Source organism: Schistocerca nitens, chromosome 10 (genome assembly GCF_023898315.1).
Source record: "Schistocerca nitens isolate TAMUIC-IGC-003100 chromosome 10, iqSchNite1.1, whole genome shotgun sequence".
Lineage (NCBI taxonomy): Eukaryota > Metazoa > Arthropoda > Insecta > Orthoptera > Acrididae > Schistocerca > Schistocerca nitens.
In genome coordinates this window covers 22,198,626-22,220,695 of record NC_064623.1, presented here as the reverse complement: position 1 = coordinate 22,220,695, position 22,070 = coordinate 22,198,626, and the positions used below count along the sequence as shown (strand labels likewise).

Below are 22,070 nucleotides of genomic sequence, written 5' to 3'. Positions count from 1 at the left end.
AGCACTGTCCTTGCATCTCCTCGTCCTACTAAGGAGACAACCATGCAGACTTCTGATGTCACCTTTAGTGGCACGGTCATCAGATCGGCCAGCGCAAAGATCGCCTGTTCAACCTCCCCTCTATCACCTGCTCTCTCTATGGCTCACTCTTCATTGGCTTCTGCTAAATCACAAGCCCCAAAATCAGACTTCTAGACTTCAAAAAAAGAGCTTACTTGAAGATTTTTTTACATACACTGACTTCACTACCATCGATTCCTTCATCTCAATGTCCTGTTTCCAAGACAGCTCATAAGAACCAAAGTTCCTCTCCTCTTCCTCCTCCACTGTGTTCTCATCTACAGCGCCACCTGGTGGTAACCACCCTTCCATATTGCCAAGGTGCACTGCTGGTAGCCGATCAACTGGCCAACCGCTGGTGGCAGGAGCAGCCCCCAAACAACCTATGGATCAGGATCTTCTGCCTTTGGCTGAATGCCGTTCCATGCTGTCAGCAGCTAGCTCTCATCAGTTGTTGAGAGCGACTGTGGTAAGATTCTTCCCTTCTCTGTCCACTCTGTCAAGTATCCATTGGAATATCCGTGGCATCAGAGCCAATCAGGATGAACTGTCGATCCTCTTATGATCCTACTCACCGGTCATTTTCTGTCTTCAGGAAACAATGCTGCATCCCCACTATTGCTTTGTTTTCCCTCATTTTCAGTCAGTCTGGTTTGATCTCCACTCTGTTGATTGTGCTCCAGCAGATGGGGACTTAAGATTCTTCTCCATGATACGTCCATTATCACCCAATCCCCTTTTTAAACAGTTCCTTCCAAGCTGTTGCTGTCCATCTTTCCCTTTCATACATTCTCTCTTCGTACCGTATACATTCCATCATCCACACCAATGACAAGAGCTGATCGCCCTCATCTCCTTGGTCAGCCCCCGCCCCCGTATTTGCTGGTTGTGGACTTCGATGCCCACCATCCGCTTTGGGATCCCTGTGTCCTTGTCAGTGAGGCCCGTATTGATTGACTTCTTCCACCAAGCGAATCTTGTTTGCCTCAACACTGGGAACCTACAATTGTCTGCCTCCATGATGAATTTCTCTCATTTGGACCTTTCGGTCCGTACTGTTCAGTTAGTTCAGTGCTTTGAATGGTTTGCTCTTGCTGATACACTCGAGTGACTATCTTCCATGTGTCCTTCGATTGTAGCCACAACTTCAATCGATGCGCCCGATACGATGGAAGTTTGCTCAAGCCGATTGGACACTTTTTCATCTCTAGCGACATTAGATGACCGTCACTTTCCTAGTGTAGACGATCGGGTCACTCATGTTACAGAAGTTATCCTTACAGCTGCGGAACGTTCAGTACCTCACACCTCCGATTTGCCCCGGCACCCTCCAGTCCCTTTGTGGAACGAGGTGTGCTGTGACGCAATATGTGAGCGGGGACGTGCTCTTCACGTTTTCTGCCACGATCCTACTTTTGCCAACTGTATCCACTATAAGTAGTTACGTGTATGATGCCGTCGCATCATCCACAATAGCAAGAAGGCAAGCTGGGACTTCTTTACTAGTTCTTTTAGCACCTTCACTCCCTCCTCAGAAGCTCAGAGTAAAATTAGACGGTTATCTGGCGTGCCTAGTTTCTCCCTGGTCTCTGGGCTCACTGTCACACATGATACATTAGTGGACCCCATCACAATTTCTAACTCACTGGGTCAACACTTGGCTGAGATTTTGAGCTCTTCAAATTACCCACCAGCGTTTTTACCGAAGAAACATGCAGCGGAAGTGCAACCTCTTGCTTTCTCCTCTCAAAATAGCGAAAGCTATTATACTGTTTGCTCCATGTGGGAACTCACTCGCACTCTCTTCTTCTCGCTCTCCCGCCACAGGACCGGATGGTATCCACATCCAAATGTTGGTGAATTTATCATAGGATAGTGTGCGTTACCTCCTTCACCTTTATAATTGAATTTGAACCGACAGTACCTTTCCCAGATGATGGCGGGAAGCTATCTTCATTTCTGTTCTGAAACCTGGAAAGGACAAGAATTTCCCATTTAGCTATCTCCCCATTTCTCTTAAGAGTAGTGTATGTAAGGTACTGGAGCATATGGTGAATTGCTGTTTAGCCTGGTGGCTATAGTCCCACAGTCTAACACCTACCCAATGTGGTTCCTGAAAGCATCATTCTGCAGTTGATCATATTGCTGCCCCCTCCACTTACATCATGAATAATTTTCTTCTCAGGAAACGCCGAACGGTAGCAATACTTTTCAATCTGGTGAGAGCATAAGATACGTGTATGAGGACAGGCATCATCCACATACTGCTCTCTTGGGGCTTTAGAGGTCGGCTGCCCCCTTTCTATTCGTGGATTTATGGCAGAGTGCACATTTATAGTGCAGGTGAACACTACTCTCTCCTGTACTTTTCCCCAAGAAAACGGGGTACTCCAGGGCTCCGTGCTAAGTGTTGTACTGTTTGCCATCACCATAAATCCAGTTACGGATTGTCTCCTTCCCGATGTCTCGGGCTCCCTCCTTGTGGATAATTTTGCGATCTACTACAGCTCTCAACGAACCAGCTTTCTTGACAGACGTCTTCAAGGATGTCTGTCACCTCCACTCTTAGAGCATCGAAACCGGCTTCCGCATTTCTCCCAGTAAGACCATGTGTGTCAATTTTTGGTGTCGTATAAAGTTTCTTCTGCCTTCCCTACATCTATGCCCTGTCGACCTTCCGTTCGCAGATGTCACTAAATTCATGGGTCCTATGTTTGACAAAACTGTGCTGGTCGTCCCACATTTCCTATCTTTCAGCTCGCTGTCTGAGTAGTCCTCCTCCGCCACTATCACACTTTAGTGCTCTCAAAATTGGACTATGGAAGCATAGTTGACTCTTGCTCGGCCGTCTATTCTTCGGCGTCTCGACTCTATCCACCACTGTGGATTACGTTTAGTGTCTGGAGCTTTTTACACCAGCCCTGTGGAAAGCCTTTATGCTGAGACTGCTAATCCTCCGCTGTCCAATTGGCTAGCTGTCCTTCTGAGTTGTTATGCTAGCCATCTGTCTTCCATGCCTGCTAATCCAGCCCATTACCTTTTTTTCGACGCCTCCTTGGATTTAGGGTATACAGGCCAACCTTCCTCTACTACCACCACCGGGAGTCTGCTTCCGTCAACTGGCAAGTTCTCTTTCCTTCTACTTTCCTAAAACTTTGACAACTGGGGATACGGCATTACCTTGGTTCTGCCCCTGGACCTGCCTGCTCTGTGATCTTTGTCAGCTTTCCAAGGATAATACCCCTTCTCTCGTTAATCATCAGGCATTTGCTGCTCATATGGTTAAAGGATTCCAGGGGTAAGAAATTTGTGGCATGACTTGACTAGAAGACGGGATCGGTTGGTAGGGCATATTCTGAGGCATCAAGGGATCACCAACTTGGTATTGGAGAGCAGTGTGGAACGTAAAAATCATAGAGGGAGACCAAGAGATGAATGCTCTAAACAGATTCAGAAGGATGTAGTCTGCAGTAGGTACTGGGAGATGAAGCTTGAACAGAATAGAGTAGCATGGAGAGCTGCATCAAACCAGTCTCTGGACTGAAGACAAAAACAACAACAACAACAACAACAACATGAGCACAAATGAAGGATGCCACACTTATTTACATTGACGGCTGAAACATCATTTGGTGTTGGGAGTGCCTATGTTGTTGGTGACACCCCTAATCGACTTTGGCTTCCTGACCAGTGTTCGGTTTTTCCTGCAGAGCTTCACGCTGTTCTCCAGGCTGTCCAATACATCGATCGCCATCAGCAGATACAGTATATTATATGCTCAGATTCGCTCAGCTCTCTCCTCAGTCTCCAAGCTATTTACTATGTCCACCCTCTGGTCCACTGGATTCAGGAATGCCTCCACTTGCTCCACATCTCTGTGGCACTCCTCCAGATCCCAGAACATGTTGGTATCCATGGAAATGAGGTGGCCGATATAGTGGCCAAGGCTGCAGTCTTTCTTCAGCCTGCTGTTTACATGGTTCCTTTTGCCAATGTACAGAGTGTTTTATGTTGTGTTGCTCTTTTATGGCACACACATTGGTCGACACTTCCCAATCATAAATTGTGGGACATGGAAGCTCTTCCCTGTGCTCGGACCTCTTCCTCCCAAACGAGTCATCGGGAGGAGGTAATTTTAACTAGACACCGGATAGGGCACTGTCTTTTCAGCCATTGACATCTTTTAAGTGGTGATCCTCCCCCACTGTCCCCACTGCTCTCAGCTGTGGATGGTAAGACACCTTTTACTTCAGTGCCCCTATTTTACTCCACTATGTGCCAGTCTACAGGTGTCACCTGATATATCTTCCATTTTAGCAGATGACACGAGCTGTTGATCACATCCTAGAGTTCATTAGTGTCAGTGAGATGTCAGTCATTTGGAGCTCTTTTTGGGGAAACAACCCCCCTCCCCCTTCTGAAGTGGTTTTCTAAGCTTTCCTTCAGTTTTTTAGTTTCCCCACTGAGTTTTGCTCCCATTGCTGGTGATCTCCAATCTATTTTTTGTTTTTTTACCTTTCCCTAAGCCACATACTGGGCGCTAATGACTGTAGCAGTTTTGTGCCCTAAATCCATAACAAAAAAAAACTGCTGCTGAGACTGCTGTCATCGTATCCTGGCCCGCTAGTTCTTCCATTCCCTCCGATCTTTGTGTTGCTGTCTGTCAAGAATTGGCGTCCCTTTGGCGATACTAGTTCCCTTCATGGGAACAAGCTCTGGGGAATTAAACCTCTGTTAGTGGCTTGACCAACATCCTCTTCCTCTTAACTTAAAGAAATGTATAGGAATGTACCAGCTGATGTATAGAATTAGCCCTTGCCAGCCACAAATGACAATGTATTGCTCTAGAAGGAAGTCCAATAATCTTAAGCAATCTTGGCCTCAATCCCATTTGTAAGAAGTATTAACATGCAAGTAAGAACATCAGTCCAGGTAAGCACTGGTATATCAGCAAAAAAGTCAGTGTCATTCATCCACTCCTCCTAATAAGATATTGCTACAGTACTGCTGCCACCTGCAAACTTCGTAAACTGGTGCTCTGCACCATTCACAGCAGCAGGTAGATAATCATAAATCAGAGGACAAACACAGGACAGAAAGTATATTCCCCTAAACACTATCCCATTGATATTACTAAAAGACTAATCAACTTCATGACCTGCAGTACCAGTTTCATCTTGGTTATCTGACAGCTTCCTCGGTCAACAGAAATATTACTTTTTAAAATGCAGTCAGTGATGACAAGAAATATTGAAAATGAAACTGTCAGAATTTACTCAGCAAGAGGTATGATCTTGCATAAGAGGTTCAACGCAGGAAGAAAAGTACTATTAATAAACTGTGTGCATGTCCTCAGTGAGTGCAGATAGAGATGCACAAAGAACAAAGGCTATATTCATCCAGTGTTTCATAATGAGAGCACTTAGCTGCTTCCAACAAACACTAATTATAAATTCAAACCTTTTCTAAATTCTTAAGGGCATTTAAAATGTCATTTGCAGAGTACCAGAAGTTTAAAGAAACTGTAGTATGTAAAACAGCTGTAAATATTTTGAAGTTTCATCATCAGTAGCAGTAATAACAATTAGAAACCCAGTAGCAAATGTTTTCCCCCCATTTGTATTTGGCTTTCCATAACATTTTCAAGGTTCACTTGAGCTCTAGTGAATCCAGGCCTATGAAAACTGTCAATATGAAGTTTTAGTACACTTAGCTTTCCTTTTAATTGTATCACATACATTTGAAATTCAGAAGGCTTAAAGTAACAAATGTATTACATTACTGCTTTGAGTCCTTTAGCCTTTTCATTATCCATTGTTTTTATTGCATGCTGTTGAAGCTTTAAAAACATAGAAAGAATCGTAATGTGATTTGACTCTTGTTCCTGTCAGAAGTCAATAGGTTATAGTCAATAGGTTATAGTTGAGTAGATGACATGGTAGTTCGTGACCATTGGCATTATTAATAGAAAACTATGCTCTAATCTTCATGTGCAGCTACAAAAGAATGTATTATCACTCTTGTGCTTTTCAGTCTCTTTAGGAGAGCTTATCACTAATTTGTGGGCTCTGTATTTTATATTTTCTTGTAAATGTATATTTCTGCACACTATGATGATTCATTTGTAAATTGTCTCCTTTGCAGTGAACAATAGTGCTTACAGAAATATCAGAAGCACTCTTAGTATGATCTCTAATATTGGTTGCTTGTTAATGTTCACCTCCCACCTCTTGTCTTTAGTAGACTACTAATACAATTGGCGTATTCTTATATTACAAAGCACTTACTTTGGCATGTTGCCTGGCAATTTAATGTGACTGTGTAAGCTTATGGGTCACTAGTTGTTTGATATGATTGACACAGAGATTGCCATCTCTTCATAATATTAGACTTAATAAGAAATAGACATAGTAATTCATGTATGTTCCTTGACAGGATGTACTTACATTGGACTTAACTAGCTTTAGCTGTTGAGCTTCTTATGATATGGTAATTTCGTGTGTTCTACATAAGTTAGGGTTTGTACATTGCTTTTCTTATTAAGGCAAATTTGCATAAAAAATATGTGCACCTGATACATATATTGATCATGATTTTTTGTAATCTAAAAATGCCTTTGTTGAAAACAGCTGTTACTGTCATATTTGAATGAGATTAAGATGTGCTTCCTAATATGTATTATGCACATTTGTTCTTCAATTGTAAGACTGTTGACCTGTTACCTTCCACACTTCTCAGATCGTATCTATGTACCTCACAGCTAGTGTTTTGCCTTAGAATTTGAAAATTACATTCACTGTTTCATACACCGATTGTGATAGTCTTTCTTTGTATATGATAAATGTATGGATTCTGATGTAATAGTAATTTATTGGATTTGTAATACAAAGTATCCTCACTACTCTCACTTGTCTGAGAAAAGTATTATCAGCTCAAGAAGCCACAGTTTCCTCAGTTAAATATTTCTGTTATGTTCACTGTCTTGATATGACTCATTCACATACTGTTACAATCCTAGTATATGAATTCAACAGTTTGCGTAAAATGATAATTTCATGTTAGTTCAGTCTGATAACGTGAATTAGTAGTATAAACTTGAATTTGTCAAAGTAGTTACTGAAATTGCAATTTCTATGCTTTGAGAGTCATTATCCAGAGGCACTCTTCAAAATATTTGTTCCACAAATTTATCATAAATTCACATTCAATACTATTAGTCATTTGAATTGGGTCCCTTTGAAAGGAAGCATAAGTATTTCACATTGCCGTTACTGAAGCTTCTACATTACTGTCAATTCTTGCAAGCATTGTAAAATGTCTTTTGCAAATGTTTGAAATTCATCAAGCTCTGATTATTACAGTTAGATGATGCAGTGTTGTATTTTGTACTTCAAATATAGAAATTACAATATTTGGAGGTTTATGCACTACACAATTGTGAAGGACTGATGTAGTCTACCCTTCATGAAATATACAGCTAGTGTTCACGTTTTATGTTCCATAATTTGAAAATATTTAAAATACTGTTTGTTACTTGTCTGAAATGCTCACCCATCTGTATGTAAGACACCTTTTATTAGCTTTAAGGATGTATATTATACAGTCAGAGATTCATATATTTTCGATAGACCTGTATATTTTCTTTGGTGTATCTTTGGCAGAAGTTAAAACAGCTAACTAGAACTAGACTCTGGAAGTTCGTTACTAGCAGATTTGTTGTGATTTGCACATGATACAATGTGGTTCTGAAGTGTAAGGGCAGAATCTTTCTAAGTTATGATGCCTACAGATCTTCACCTACTTCATGCCCTTCAGTCGGCATATATTTCATAAAAAGAATACCATTATGCATATATGGCTTTATATGTGGACTGATAATTTGTGTGCTGGCTGCGGTGGTCTAGTGGTTCTAGGCACGCAGTCCAGAACCGCGGGACTGCTACGGTCGCAGGTTCGAATCCTGGCTCGGACATGGATGTGTGTGATGTCCTTAGGTTGGTTAGGTTTAACTAGTTCTAAGTTCAAGGGGACTGATGACCACAGAAGATAAGTCCCATAGTGCTCAGAGCCATTTGAACAATTTGATAATTTGTGTGCCACATTTTGTGGGACGTAGAACTGTATGAACAGTTTACACTAAGTAATGGCTGATAATGCAAATCAAAATTTGGATCGTCATTATTGCATTTCTTACTTCCTTACATAGTATGAGTGTTACATATTGCTCTGTGGTGGTATGTGTATTCATAGGTACTTGACAAGTGTGGTAGTCTAAACTGGCCAAATAATATGGTAAATAAATAAGGAAATGTTGTAAGCTGTACATTTATTTTGTGGAATATTTGAAGACTGTGTACTCACACAGAGCAAATGGTACTCACTTAGTAAGTGGTAGATGGAAAATTTGTAAGTGAAGATGGTGTAGACTGTGTTAGAGCTTGTAAATGTCATTATTTAAACTTTATTTAGGGTAACCTTTACTTTCTCTGTAAGTATTATGGAAACATGAGAGGAACAGTTGAAAAACGTTTTTTGCTGTGTTCTGTAACCTATGTATGTAAAAAAATCAATATTTTGTCTCGGTTGAAGTCAGTCATTATCCAAACATGCATGAGCTACAATAAAGACAAAACATTTTGCTACAAAATATTTAAATTGGTGATGAAACGTCAGCTATAAACTCTGCAAGCTTTGTGCTAAACAAACTGTGTTGTTGCTGTATGATTATTTTCTATGCACACACACTGAATATGTAATTTAGTATTTTAGACAAAGATTGTAAGATTTCTATGGAATGATTTCAATTTGGTTATGAGGAATATTAGCTTTATTATTATGACTACATCAAACATAGTGTAGCCATTTCAACTATTATTAAAATGAGGAAAACACTTTCATGTCAAGTGGTTTCTATTTTTAACTAAGGAGTAACCTGATTGTGGCAGGTAAACATAGAGCATACAGTATTAATTGTATTTAACATGTAAAAAGTCTCTGTAAAGTGTCTGCTATTGAATAACAGCACTGTTACTCTTAAAGTTAATCTTTATTTTTTTATGCACTGATAGGAAAAACATTATTCAACAATCCACGTAAGAAAAATCTAAGTAATACTTGGAGTCTAACCATTAAAGCAAGAACCTTTCTTCTCTTTGAGTCAGTCTCGATGATATTTCAAAAGATAATGAATGTCTGATGGCTCTGACTCTGCTTCTGCTTACTTACAGGCATCTGTTTTCTTTCCTGTCGGCCTCTCTTGGCCAACTCTTGATTTTTTCGACCCCGACGGTATTAGGTTGCGAGGCCCGAGGGTGTCTTTCATCTTCTTTCTCTAATCTTACATTCCATGGGGGAGGAGGGCCTCCATAGACACAATGAAGCCAGCCCTTCCAGGGGTGCAAACCCTTTAAGACCAAATATGGTCCTCCAAACTGAGGAATATTTGACAGGGCTGGTAGTCTATCTGTGCAAGAATCTTAGTGCTCAAAAGCTTCAGAATAAGCCCTGGGTATGAAGGCTGACAAAGAACAAAGAGATTGTGAGATCAGAATAAACCATAATGGCTGTGTAGACAGTGGTGGTCCTACCATCATTCACCCACGATGACTAATTTGGGAACAATGTGACCTATAGTTGGGGACATTTCTCTGCATCAAAAATGAAGTAGGTGAGATGGGTAAACCACATAAAATGGATCTGTTCCAGCTCTTGGAAGAATTATCATAAAAAGTAATCAGTAATAATATAAACTTGTAACCCCATGTTAGTGCCATTACTAAAAGGACAATACTGGAGAGAAGCACAGAACTTCAACATTGCACTGAGGCAAGTGAACAAATGAGAGGAGGCTGGTGTTCAAAATTTCATGTGATGTTATGAACCAGTTGGATATTCCTGAGGGACAGAATGAAAATGTTGTGCATAATGTGAAGAGAAGACAGAAGCAAAAGTGACAAAACATGGGGGGGGGGGGGGGGGCTGTTGCTGAAATGACAAGGAACCAATGTACTTCATCCCAAAACACACTTCAGTACACAGCCGCCTCTGACGATACAAGATTCCACAGTTGCCAGTCATCCCATACCTCATGGATGTCTGCACTAATGGTCTTCATTTCTATTTTGGTGACCACTGTTGCTGAAGATCCTACCAGACCTCTAACAGGAAGAAATGATGTCCAGCCAGCTTGACAAGAGGCCTGAAGTACTTTTACCTGTAGTCTTCTATATCAGAGGAGTACATAAGCTACCTGTAGGCCTATATAGTTCCACAAAAGTGTTTAAACTGTGACAAAGAAGCTCTATCTGTTGTCCACTTCCTTCACCATGGCTAAAATGTCCAGCATAAGAGCCAAGAGACCAAGGTATGAAGAGTAGAAGACTGCCTGTATCTGCATGCTATGGATTCTCTCATGTAGAAGCACATCAGTCACTTACAACACATCATCGTATCTCAAAGAATATTCAGCTGAATGCAGTCCTAAATACCACTGTATCACTAATTTCGTATGAGGAACCGGACAGCTTAGAATGAAAACACTGAGAGATGCCAGTCTTAGTGGAAGTCCCAACCTGACATTTCACTGGCCAATCAGCGAGATGTGGTAGAGCTGTGGGTGTTCTACAAACAATTCAAAGAACAGTGGTAGCTCCTAAATTGGCCCGATTGCAGATTTATATCAGAATATGTCTCGAGGGAGACAGGATAACCAGAAGAGTGCAACATATCATGTGGCACAAGAAATGACCACCTGTCTTCTAAGACCCGTGTAGACTTTGCAATGAACTAGTCACAAAAGGCAATCCAGACTTCATGATACGAGGTAACAAGATTAATCTGTCTTCAATGTAGTATCAGCCACAGTTACCACCAGTGTGATGTATGTGCTATGACATCAGTTGTGACCAGGAGGAGGACAAAAACATCTCTCAAGCACAGGCAGTACCACTGGGGAAAAAATAAATCTGGGTTTAATTTTGCTTGAGATATTCCTAACAAGCTATTCATGTATATTCCTTTCCTGCAGCTTTGCTGTTTATTATTTTTTCCTCATAGATTGTACTTATCCATAGAATATTGGGTGCGTAAATGTTACTTCAGAATTATTCTCTGCCTCTGTTCTGCAGCACAGAAACTGTGGAAGCCCTAACTGACACAAGTGATGAAATGTTCACACTACTGCCGGCAGCTAATCTAATGTATATATTAACATAGCTTCTGTTGTATGTAATATGCATATTTAAATGAATGTAACAGGTAAATGAGGTTAATTGGCAACTATAATATACAGTAACAAAAACCTACATGTATTTTACAGATAAGATTATCATGACCCTCAAATTAAATGTACCAAGAGAAATTAGTGTCACTATACTGGCCATTTATTTATTTAGTAGAAAACGCTGTACCAGTTAATTGCTCAGATCATGTTCACTGCTGATAAATACGTGTATTAGAGGTTTATTTTCCAGTAAAAATGCTGTTAACTGTTTTATTACTTTGCAGCTAGCTTGGTGTGGTTATTCCGCACCAAAATGAGTTTTGTGGCGCACACGCACATTCTGATGCTGTTTTCCATTCTCATATTTGTGGCTCAAGTGATTGCGTCAACAGATGATACAGCTAGTGGAATAATTTTGTTTCTTTAATATAATTTGTGAAACATAACCATATGAATGTAGAGCTTCTATGTAATATCTCCTTACAACATGAATATTAAGACTTGTATAAAAATTGTAAGGTCCAGTTTTCCACTGCTTTTTTAATTACATAAAATTGTCATAGAATTTGAACGTTACCTTCTGTAATGCGCTTGTTGGTTGTGGCTCTACAGTTAAAGCTATAAGACTGCTTAATTGTACAACAACTGATGCGTGGTTGTAATTGTGTGCTCATACATAAGGTACATTGAAGTATACTGAGAACTCCCCTGAAAAATGTCAGGAAAGCAAATTTTTCAGTGGCATCTGCGCATTAAGAATGTCTTCTGTTCACTGTTTAGATGCACTGAAAGTAATGTGAATGAATCTTCTCCTCGCCATCCCAAGCATAATAGGTTGTTTGCTCTCACTGTAGTCCCCAGTGTCCAGGGTGTACCACAATTCCTACACCAGTCTTCTATGGTTTGTAAAGGAGACTTTGTACATTTGACATTGCCTCATTATCAAAACTTCATCTACAAAGCCTGTGATAGGAATTGTGAAATACCCTGTTTTTGTTAATTGCCAGACTAATGCCAATGGGTTGCATAGATTATTGTGCCTCAGTAATAGTCTCTTCCATATCTTGTTCTGAAACATCTGTTACTATGTAGCTAGTGAAATTATGTGCAATTACTACACCTACAATTATGCATAACATTAACATCTAATTCCTTTGTTTCATCCTATGTTGTCAATTGGGTTCTATGCAAGTTCATTGTTTGTTGAAAAGCTAACATATATGCTGATGTAATTGACAATGTTTGGGGAGGAAATTATTTGGCAGTGAAAACATGTGTAAATCACAAGCCTTCCTTAAGTCTTCCTTAATTAACATCACTATATTGTAATAGAAAGAAGTTATTCTGTGATGCTCATAAAATTGTCTGTTCAGGTTTCATTGAAGAAATGCTACACAAGTCTGCAATATTTAAACATTCGCCTTTTTTCATATTAGTATTAGCACTCAGATAATGTTTATTCATAAAGTACTGTATTATGTACACTTTGGTTTGCAAGAGACTCACATGAGGAAAGAAAAGTTTGTTGGAAGTTGTTGTGAAGTGTGCTTAATAAAGTTATTTTGAATGCAATCATATTACTGCAATGATACTACCATGGCTGTGTACCGTATCTGAAAATTGTGCCTTTTACGGGTTTACAAATGTACTGGTAAATCGTGATCGTCTAAAGAAGTGATCACCTGTGCGTAAAAGAGCTGAAGATTAATTCTGTAAATTAGTTAATGTGTTCAATAATTGACTTGGTGCATGTAACTGAGAAAATGTTTAGGAAAGGTTTGAAGTTCTGCATAAAGTTTGTTGGAAGTTGGTAAGTGCTCTCGCTCATCAACACTGGGTGGATAAAGTCAAGGTATACACATGAAATCCATGCTAAGTCGACAAGCACCCACCTCCTCCAGTTCTTAACTGTACTATATGTCTTACTCGTTTGAACTTATGTCATATTACACATCTTAAAGAGGAAATTATGGCCTTCTAAATTTCTGAATTTGGTCAATAATTAGGCGAAATAATAACAAAACTTTTGTTGTCCTTGGAAGTTGTGACATCAGCAATCTGTGACTGGTATCGGGCCCTGGGTGGGTTACTTAGTTACCCAAAATTAGTCACATACAGGGACATGGAGGATAGAACTGAATACCAGTTATTGCAACAGTTACTATAGTGATCACTGTAGCCAAAGTACTTACATAGGAAGAATGCAAAGTTAGAATTACAGTATTGTGACTGCATAGTGACTTCAACATACAGAGTCTTGAGCTACTAATGTCAGTGCGTTTCTTCCATGTTTTTAGTACACGAATTACTGGCTAGATTTCCCCCTTCAGATGTGTGTATTCATATAAGAGGGTGCGCTCAACATAGATGTAAAGGATTACACGAACACTGTATGTGTGTTTGTCAGACTGCAAAAAGGTGAATGTTTCCCTGTAAACTGGTTGGTTACCTTAAGACAGTGAAATTTATGTATTTATTTTTATAAGTTACATAGTGCACTATTATATATAATTGAGTCTGCTTATAACACTACTCGGCTTGCGTGGTGGCGCAATGTTTACGTAGCTTGCTTAATCAAATACCAAGTTTGGTATATTACTTATTATGTCCCAATACAACAAGTAATCCTGTCAAAGAAAAGCCACGTATAACAGTACACTCTGCTACTATTACACCATAACCCCAAAGTAGGAGTCAGTTTACAAAACAATTATTTTGTTATAGTAATTATGGTATAACGCAATCAGAACAGTGTTACCCTCTGAGAGGAATTTTGTTGTTTGACCATGTTGTACCTAACGGAAGTGGCTTATCGGAAATGAAAGTCAGAATTACGTAACTAATTAAACAGTGACAAACGAAGAAATTGCCTTCCTGCACTGTTAAACTGATAATGGTAAAACGGCCGCCAGCCTAACTAGGCAAAAGAATGATCAACATTCTCGTTAAAAAAAAATAGTAATTAATAATTTTAATAGATAAACACAACCTATACTTGACCACAAGCGAGTGCAATTAACTCTGATACATACATATACATATGATAAGGTTGAAACCATCAGTTAGAGCATCAGAAACAATTTGCAAAATTATAACAGCTACCGAAACACACTATTACTTTACACAAAGTGACTTGTCTTTATAACGTTATTATTAATATGCACTTCTAATACACGAGAGAGAGAGAGAGAGAGAGAGAGAGAGAGAGAGAGAACCTGAATATATAATTTCCTACTATTGCAGTTTTCCACTTCTACTGCAGTGAGACACAAAAATAACATATATGCAAGACACTGACTCACCTTCTGCGATTTGCAATAATAAGCAGTAATGTAATCATTTACTAAGCAAGAAACATTATAAGCCTCAGTCTTAAGAACTTTTACTTGAAGTTGACAACAACACGTTAATAAGCAGTTTTCACTAGGAAAATCAATTTTCAGTTCAAGAGGCTTTAATTAACAAAATCACTCTAGGCTCCAATGTACTTTCAGTAAGGACACTCGGTAATCAGTATAGTCCAAACGGTGAGGATCCTAAGAGGTTATGATGAGGAGAAAAGTCAGGTAGATACACAAATTCAGATATAATTTACCTTATATTTCAGCACATTAGCACATCCTTTAAGCTGATCCTTCACTGTACATCATAATGTTACTATGATGCAATGATTGCGCAATGTGGTGGCAACTGCATGCAGGTAGGTGGAATTGCAGGCCGATTTCTTGATGGCTATGATAGAGACAAATTCCAGAATATTTCCAACTATTCGAGCCCTTGGAGAGAAGCATGAAAATCCTCTCTCGGAAATCAGCACAACATGCGTCTTTCCCATGGAATAGCACGGACTCTTAACTTGTGTCCGTCTGGTGGCTCGTCTCTGACTTGCTCCGTCTCCGTCTGCTTTCCGACTTGCTCCGTCTCCGTCTGCTTTCCGACTTGCTCCGTCTCCGTCTGCTTTCCGACTTGCTCCGTCTCCGTCTGCTTTCCGACTTGCTCCGTCTCCGTCTGCTTTCCGACTTGCTCCGTCTCCGTCTGCTTTCCGACTTGCTCCGTCTCCGTCTGCTTTCCGACTTGCTCCGTCTCCGTCTGCTTTCCGACTTGCTCCGTCTCCGTCTGCTTTCCGACTTGCTCCGTCTCCGTCTGCTTTCCGACTTGCTCCGTCTCCGTCTGCTTTCCGACTTGCTCCGTCTCCGTCTGCTTTCCGACTTGCTCCGTCTCCGTCTGCTTTCCGACTTGCTCCGTCTCCGTCTGCTTTCCGACTTGCTCCGTCTCCGTCTGCTTTCCGACTTGCTCCGTCTCCGTCTGCTTTCCGACTTGCTCCGTCTCCGTCTGCTTTCCGACTTGCTCCGTCTCCGTCTGCTTTCCGACTTGCTCCGTCTCCGTCTGCTTTCCGACTTGCTCCGTCTCCGTCTGCTTTCCGACTTGCTCCGTCTCCGTCTGCTTTCCGACTTGCTCCGTCTCCGTCTGCTTTCCGACTTGCTCCGTCTCCGTCTGCTTTCCGACTTGCTCCGTCTCCGTCTGCTTTCCGACTTGCTCCGTCTCCGTCTGCTTTCCGACTTGCTCCGTCTCCGTCTGCTTTCCGACTTGCTCCGTCTCCGTCTGCTTTCCGACTTGCTCCGTCTCCGTCTGCTTTCCGACTTGCTCCGTCTCCGTCTGCTTTCCGACTTGCTCCGTCTCCGTCTGCTTTCCGACTTGCTCCGTCTCCGTCTGCTTTCCGACTTGCTCCGTCTCCGTCTGCTTTCCGACTTGCTCCGTCTCCGTCTGCTTTCCGACTTGCTCCGTCTCCGTCTGCTTTCCGACTTGCTCCGTCTCCGTCTGCTTTCCGACTTGCTCCGTCTCCGTCTGCTTTCCGACTTGCTCCGTCTCCGTCTGCTTTCCGACTTGCTCCGTCTCCGTCTGCTTTCCGACTTGCTCCGTCTCCGTCTGCTTTCCGACTTGCTCCGTCTCCGTCTGCTTTCCGACTTGCTCCGTCTCCGTCTGCTTTCCGACTTGCTCCGTCTCCGTCTGCTTTCCGACTTGCTCCGTCTCCGTCTGCTTTCCGACTTGCTCCGTCTCCGTCTGCTTTCCGACTTGCTCCGTCTCCGTCTGCTTTCCGACTTGCTCCGTCTCCGTCTGCTTTCCGACTTCTGGCCCGTCTCCGTCTGCTTTCCGACTTCTGGCCCGTCTCCGTCTGCTTTCCGACTTCTGGCCCGTCTCCGTCTGCTTTCCGACTTCTGGCCCGTCTCCGTCTGCTTTCCGACTTCTGGCCCGTCTCGGTCTGCTTTCCGACTTCTGGCCCGTCTCGGTCTGCTTTCCGACTTCTGGCCCGTCTCGGTCTGCTTTCCGACTTCTGGCCCGTCTCGGTCTGCTTTCCGACTTCTGGCCCGTCTCGGTCTGCTTTCCGACTTCTGGCCCGTCTCGGTCTGCTTTCCGACTTCTGGCCCGTCTCGGTCTGCTTTCCGACTTCTGGCCCGTCTCGGTCTGCTTTCCGACTTCTGGCCCGTCTCGGTCTGCTTTCCGACTTCTGGCCCGTCTCGGTCTGCTTTCCGACTTCTGGCCCGTCTCGGTCTGCTTTCCGACTTCTGGCCCGTCTCGGTCTGCTTTCCGACTTCTGGCCCGTCTCGGTCTGCTTTCCGACTTCTGGCCCGTCTCGGTCTGCTTTCCGACTTCTGGCCCGTCTCGGTCTGCTTTCCGACTTCTGGCCCGTCTCGGTCTGCTTTCCGACTTCTGGCCCGTCTCGGTCTGCTTTCCGACTTCTGGCCCGTCTCGGTCTGCTTTCCGACTTCTGGCCCGTCTCGGTCTGCTTTCCGACTTCTGGCCCGTCTCGGTCTGCTTTCCGACTTCTGGCCCGTCTCGGTCTGCTTTCCGACTTCTGGCCCGTCTCGGTCTGCTTTCCGACTTCTGGCCCGTCTCGGTCTGCTTTCCGACTTCTGGCCCGTCTCGGTCTGCTTTCCGACTTCTGGCCCGTCTCGGTCTGCTTTCCGACTTCTGGCCCGTCTCGGTCTGCTTTCCGACTTCTGGCCCGTCTCGGTCTGCTTTCCGACTTCTGGCCCGTCTCGGTCTGCTTTCCGACTTCTGGCCCGTCTCGGTCTGCTTTCCGACTTCTGGCCCGTCTCGGTCTGCTTTCCGACTTCTGGCCCGTCTCGGTCTGCTTTCCGACTTCTGGCCCGTCTCGGTCTGCTTTCCGACTTCTGGCCCGTCTCGGTCTGCTTTCCGACTTCTGGCCCGTCTCGGTCTGCTTTCCGACTTCTGGCCCGTCTCGGTCTGCTTTCCGACTTCTGGCCCGTCTCGGTCTGCTTTCCGACTTCTGGCCCGTCTCGGTCTGCTTTCCGACTTCTGGCCCGTCTCGGTCTGCTTTCCGACTTCTGGCCCGTCTCGGTCTGCTTTCCGACTTCTGGCCCGTCTCGGTCTGCTTTCCGACTTCTGGCCCGTCTCGGTCTGCTTTCCGACTTCTGGCCCGTCTCGGTCTGCTTTCCGACTTCTGGCCCGTCTCGGTCTGCTTTCCGACTTCTGGCCCGTCTCGGTCTGCTTTCCGACTTCTGGCCCGTCTCGGTCTGCTTTCCGACTTCTGGCCCGTCTCGGTCTGCTTTCCGACTTCTGGCCCGTCTCGGTCTGCTTTCCGACTTCTGGCCCGTCTCGGTCTGCTTTCCGACTTCTGGCCCGTCTCGGTCTGCTTTCCGACTTCTGGCCCGTCTCGGTCTGCTTTCCGACTTCTGGCCCGTCTCGGTCTGCTTTCCGACTTCTGGCCCGTCTCGGTCTGCTTTCCGACTTCTGGCCCGTCTCGGTCTGCTTTCCGACTTCTGGCCCGTCTCGGTCTGCTTTCCGACTTCTGGCCCGTCTCGGTCTGCTTTCCGACTTCTGGCCCGTCTCGGTCTGCTTTCCGACTTCTGGCCCGTCTCGGTCTGCTTTCCGACTTCTGGCCCGTCTCGGTCTGCTTTCCGACTTCTGGCCCGTCTCGGTCTGCTTTCCGACTTCTGGCCCGTCTCGGTCTGCTTTCCGACTGACTTCCAGTCCCACCTTCTTCCGCAAGGCCAAACACAATTTGCGCATTCTGATGCAATACCGTTCCCGTGGGGAACCACTACACCTTATGGTGCAATAATTGCTAAGATTCCTAAGTGAGGATCAGCAGTTTACATAACAAACAAACGCATTGGATAACACAGAACTTTTGCACATATTAACAAATAAAGAAATATACAGTTATGTGTTACCCATTCAATCACACACATTTACAGAAGTAACATTAAATAAATAAAAGCAAAATAAATCAGTAGATCATTAGAGCTACGGTGTTACATGCTTCCTTTTCTCATTAATAACAGATCACTATATCTCCGCAGCAGAAGCGCAAAATAAGTGATGATGACAAAAGTGAAGACTCGTATGAAAGTTGTCTCATACTGGCACCATTCAACAAATGCCCGACAGTACAGTTTGATAATGTGAAACTTGGTACTGTTGCAGTGAGGGTTCTTAAATTGGTGAACCCTTCTCATGTTTCATTGGAGGTAACATTATAGACTACTATGCTTTATTTTATTGCAGTTTTTGATCCTGTTCTGTGGTCAGCATGTTTCCTTTTTTTCCCCCAAGGATATAGAATCTTAGTAGCTCTTAGTTTTAACAGACAAATAATAGCCATCCATTGCTTATGTGTGTTAAATTTCACAATTCTCTCAGTACTTGTTGCAGGTGCAATTGCAATGTTATGTAAACATGAACAGACATAGGTACAAATACTTTTGTAATGGATGGACATTTATTTAGAGCATTTATGACATTGTTCTCACTTTTTTTTCTTTTTTTTACTGCAACTTTATGGAAGAATATCTGTATTCAGAATACATAATGTCAATGTATTTGAAAGTATTAGTGAGAAGTATACATCATATTTTGCAGTAACTACACAGTGAGAATGAAACTAAAACAAGGTATTTCCTCTAGTTGGTAATGGAACTGAACATAGGTAGGCCATTTGAGTACACACGTATTAAGCAACAGCAGAGTGAGTAAAAAGTGGGACACCAAATAAGATACATGTTGATATGCTTCTTTTTCAATAGAAAAGGCAGTTAAAATAATTCTCCTGTTTTTATCTGGAAAACCTTATATCCATGTTTTCACATATATAACTGGTTCCTTGATTTGATAAATATGAAAAATTTTGTTATCTATTAGGTAAACATACTTGGAACTTCAAATGTATGATTGAGTAAATAGAAAACCTTGTCCCACCCTTCCTCACTTGTGGGGAAACATTTTATTGTGAGCGTTGGTACAGATGGAATGGTGGATGTAAATTTCTGCTCTTAGAAGAGATATTGCATAATTTAAGCAGATGTCTTACCTGTTTCATTACTGTGGCACATTTGATCTGTTTCGGAGCCATGGGACATTCCACCACCACCCGTCCCCCATCTCCACACTGTTGTGCACCTTTGGATTGAATGGGCTATTAAACTCACTGTTTAAAAGTTGTCCGGTTTGTTTTTGGGTTTTGCCAGAGGTTGCTGAATATCCTGTGTTATAGCTTCTGTTTACTGACAGTTTCATCTTCCGTTCAGTACATGTTTGGACTATGTTTTAGCAAATATTTGTTTGTAAAATATTTAGTGTTCCATGTTCCTCCCAAAATTTAGTTGAACTTTGGAAATTCCAAACCAGTTTTGAGACTTTCAGAAGAGGCTTACCAGTAGTACAGTAATTTTTCATTACAAATGACCAATGCGTTTCCTTTGAACATAATGTGTAGTAATAGTAGTTGTTAAACAACATAATGCAATAAAAACTTTAGTTACTCTTCTATGAGAAACAGTGTACCAATAGAGATGGGTAATGTGCAGCACTGCCAGGTAAATTAGGATATAGTGCCAATTAAATGAGAAATATGTGGTTGTGGCATATGAGTGACAGTGTACCTGCAAAAGGACTAAAGTCAAAATCAGTACTAGTTATCTCTGGTTCACATCTCTATTGATTTACACTGTTATGGATGTTTTGTCAATGAAGCTTGCTAGTAAGTTTATTCTCAGAATATATCTCATTGTTAATATTTAGGGTTGTTGTTGTTGTTGTTTTTGTTGTGGCGGTCTTCAGTCCTGAGACTGACGCAGCTCTCCATGCTACTCTATCCCATGCAAGCCTCTTCACCTCCAAGTGACTACTGCAACCTACATCATTCTGAATCTGCTTAGTGCATTCATCTCTTGGTCTCCCTCTATGATTTTTTACCCTCCACACTTCCCTCCAGTACTCAATTGGTGATCCCTTGGTGCCTCAGAATGTGTTCTAGCGACTGATCCCTTCTTCTAGTCAAGTTATGCCACAAACTCCTCCCCAATTCTGTTCAGTACTTTCTCATTAATTATGTGATCTACCCATCTAATCTTAATCATTCCTCTGTAGCACCAAATTTTGAAAGCTTGTTCTCTTCTTGCCTAAACTACTTATCGTCCATGTTTCACTTCCATACATGGCTCCACCCCATACAAATACTTTCAGAAAAGACTTCCTGGTATTTAAGTCTGTACTTCATGTTAACAAATTTCTCTTCTTCAGAAATGCTTTCCTTGCCATAGCCAGTCTACATTTCATATCCTCCCTACTTCGACCATCATCAGTTATTTTGCTTCCTAAATAGCAAAACTCATTTACTACTTTAAGTGTCTCATTTACTCCTCAGCATTACCTGATTTAATTCAACTACATTCCATTATCCTCGTTTGCTTTTGTTGATGTTCATCTTATATCTTTCTTTCAAGACACTGTCCATTCCGTTCAGCTGCTCTTCCAGGTACTTTGCTGACTCCGACAGAATTAGTCACTGGCAAACCTCAAAGTTTTTATTCCTTATCCATGGGTTTTAATTCTTACTCTAAATTTTTCTTATGTTTCCTTTACTGCTTGCTCAATATATAGATTAAATAACTTTGGTGATAGTTCACAACCCTGTGTCACATCTTTCTCAACCACTGCTTCCCGTTCATGCCTCTCAACTCTTATAACTGCCATCTGGTTTCTGTACAAATTGGAAACAGCATTTTGCTCACTGTATTTTGTCCCTCCCATCTTCAGAATTTGAAAGAGAGTATTCGAGTCAACATCGTCAAAAGCTTACTCTAAGTCTACAAGTGCTAGAAACGTAGGTTTCCTTTCCCTTAATCTATATTCTTAGATAAGTCGTTGGGTCAGTATTGCCTCACATGTACCAAAATTTCTACAGAATCCAAACTGATCTTCCCTGAGGCCGGCATCTATCAGTTTTTCCATGTTTGGGGTAGCCTGAGATAATTATCAGACATTTAAATTTTGGGTAATTAACAGACGGCATCCAAATTCCTGTAGGAATCTGAATTTCTGTCAAACAAATTTTATTTTCTATTAGAACAGTCCTTTTCATATAGTTACATGTATTTTGATTCTGATTGTTTTCGTATACAGGGTGTTACAAAAAGGTACAGCCAAACTTTCAGGAAACATTCCTCACACACAAAGAATGAAAATATGTTATGTGGACATGTGTCCGGAAACGCTTACTTTCCATGTTAGAGCTCATTTTATTACTTCTCTTCAAATCACATTAATCATGGAACGGAAACACACAGCAACAGAACGTACCAGTGTGACTTCAAACACTTTGTTACAGGAAATGTTCAAAATGTCCTCCATTAGGGAGGATACATGCATCCACCCTCCGTCGCATGGAATCCCTGATGCGCTGATGCAGCCCTGGAGAATGGCGTATTGTATCACAGCCGTCCACAATACGAGCACGAAGAGTCTCTACATTTGGTAACGGGGTTGC

At 42.2% G+C, this 22,070-nt stretch overlaps 1 protein-coding gene across 1 annotated transcript; it reads right to left on the bottom strand.

Moving 5' to 3' along the window:
• Nucleotides 1–9,466: 9,466 nt before the first annotated feature.
• LOC126209811 (ABC transporter F family member 4-like) lies at nucleotides 9,467–19,655 on the bottom strand. The gene is made up of 3 exons (XM_049938945.1): nucleotides 19,614–19,655; nucleotides 15,167–18,280; nucleotides 9,467–9,577 (listed from the first exon to the last, which is right to left on the bottom strand). Exons 1-3 carry the CDS (start codon nucleotides 19,653–19,655, stop codon nucleotides 9,467–9,469), a joined length of 3,267 nt encoding a protein of 1,088 aa, XP_049794902.1.
• Nucleotides 19,656–22,070: the final 2,415 nt, after the last annotated feature.

Bases quoted from the DNA above. Each gene is read 5' to 3' on its own strand.
- LOC126209811 (XM_049938945.1), bottom strand. From the start codon at position 19,655: ATGGCTCCGAAACAGATCAAATGTGCCACAGTAATGAAACAG. The intron at 18,281-19,613 runs GTAAGACATCTG...TTGCGGAAGAAG, and splicing joins GTGCCACAGTAATGAAACAG to GTGGGACTGGAAGTCAGTCG. The intron at 9,578-15,166 runs GTCAGAGACGAG...GTTCTTTGTCAG, and splicing joins AGCAGACGGAGACGGAGCAA to CCTTCATACCCAGGGCTTAT.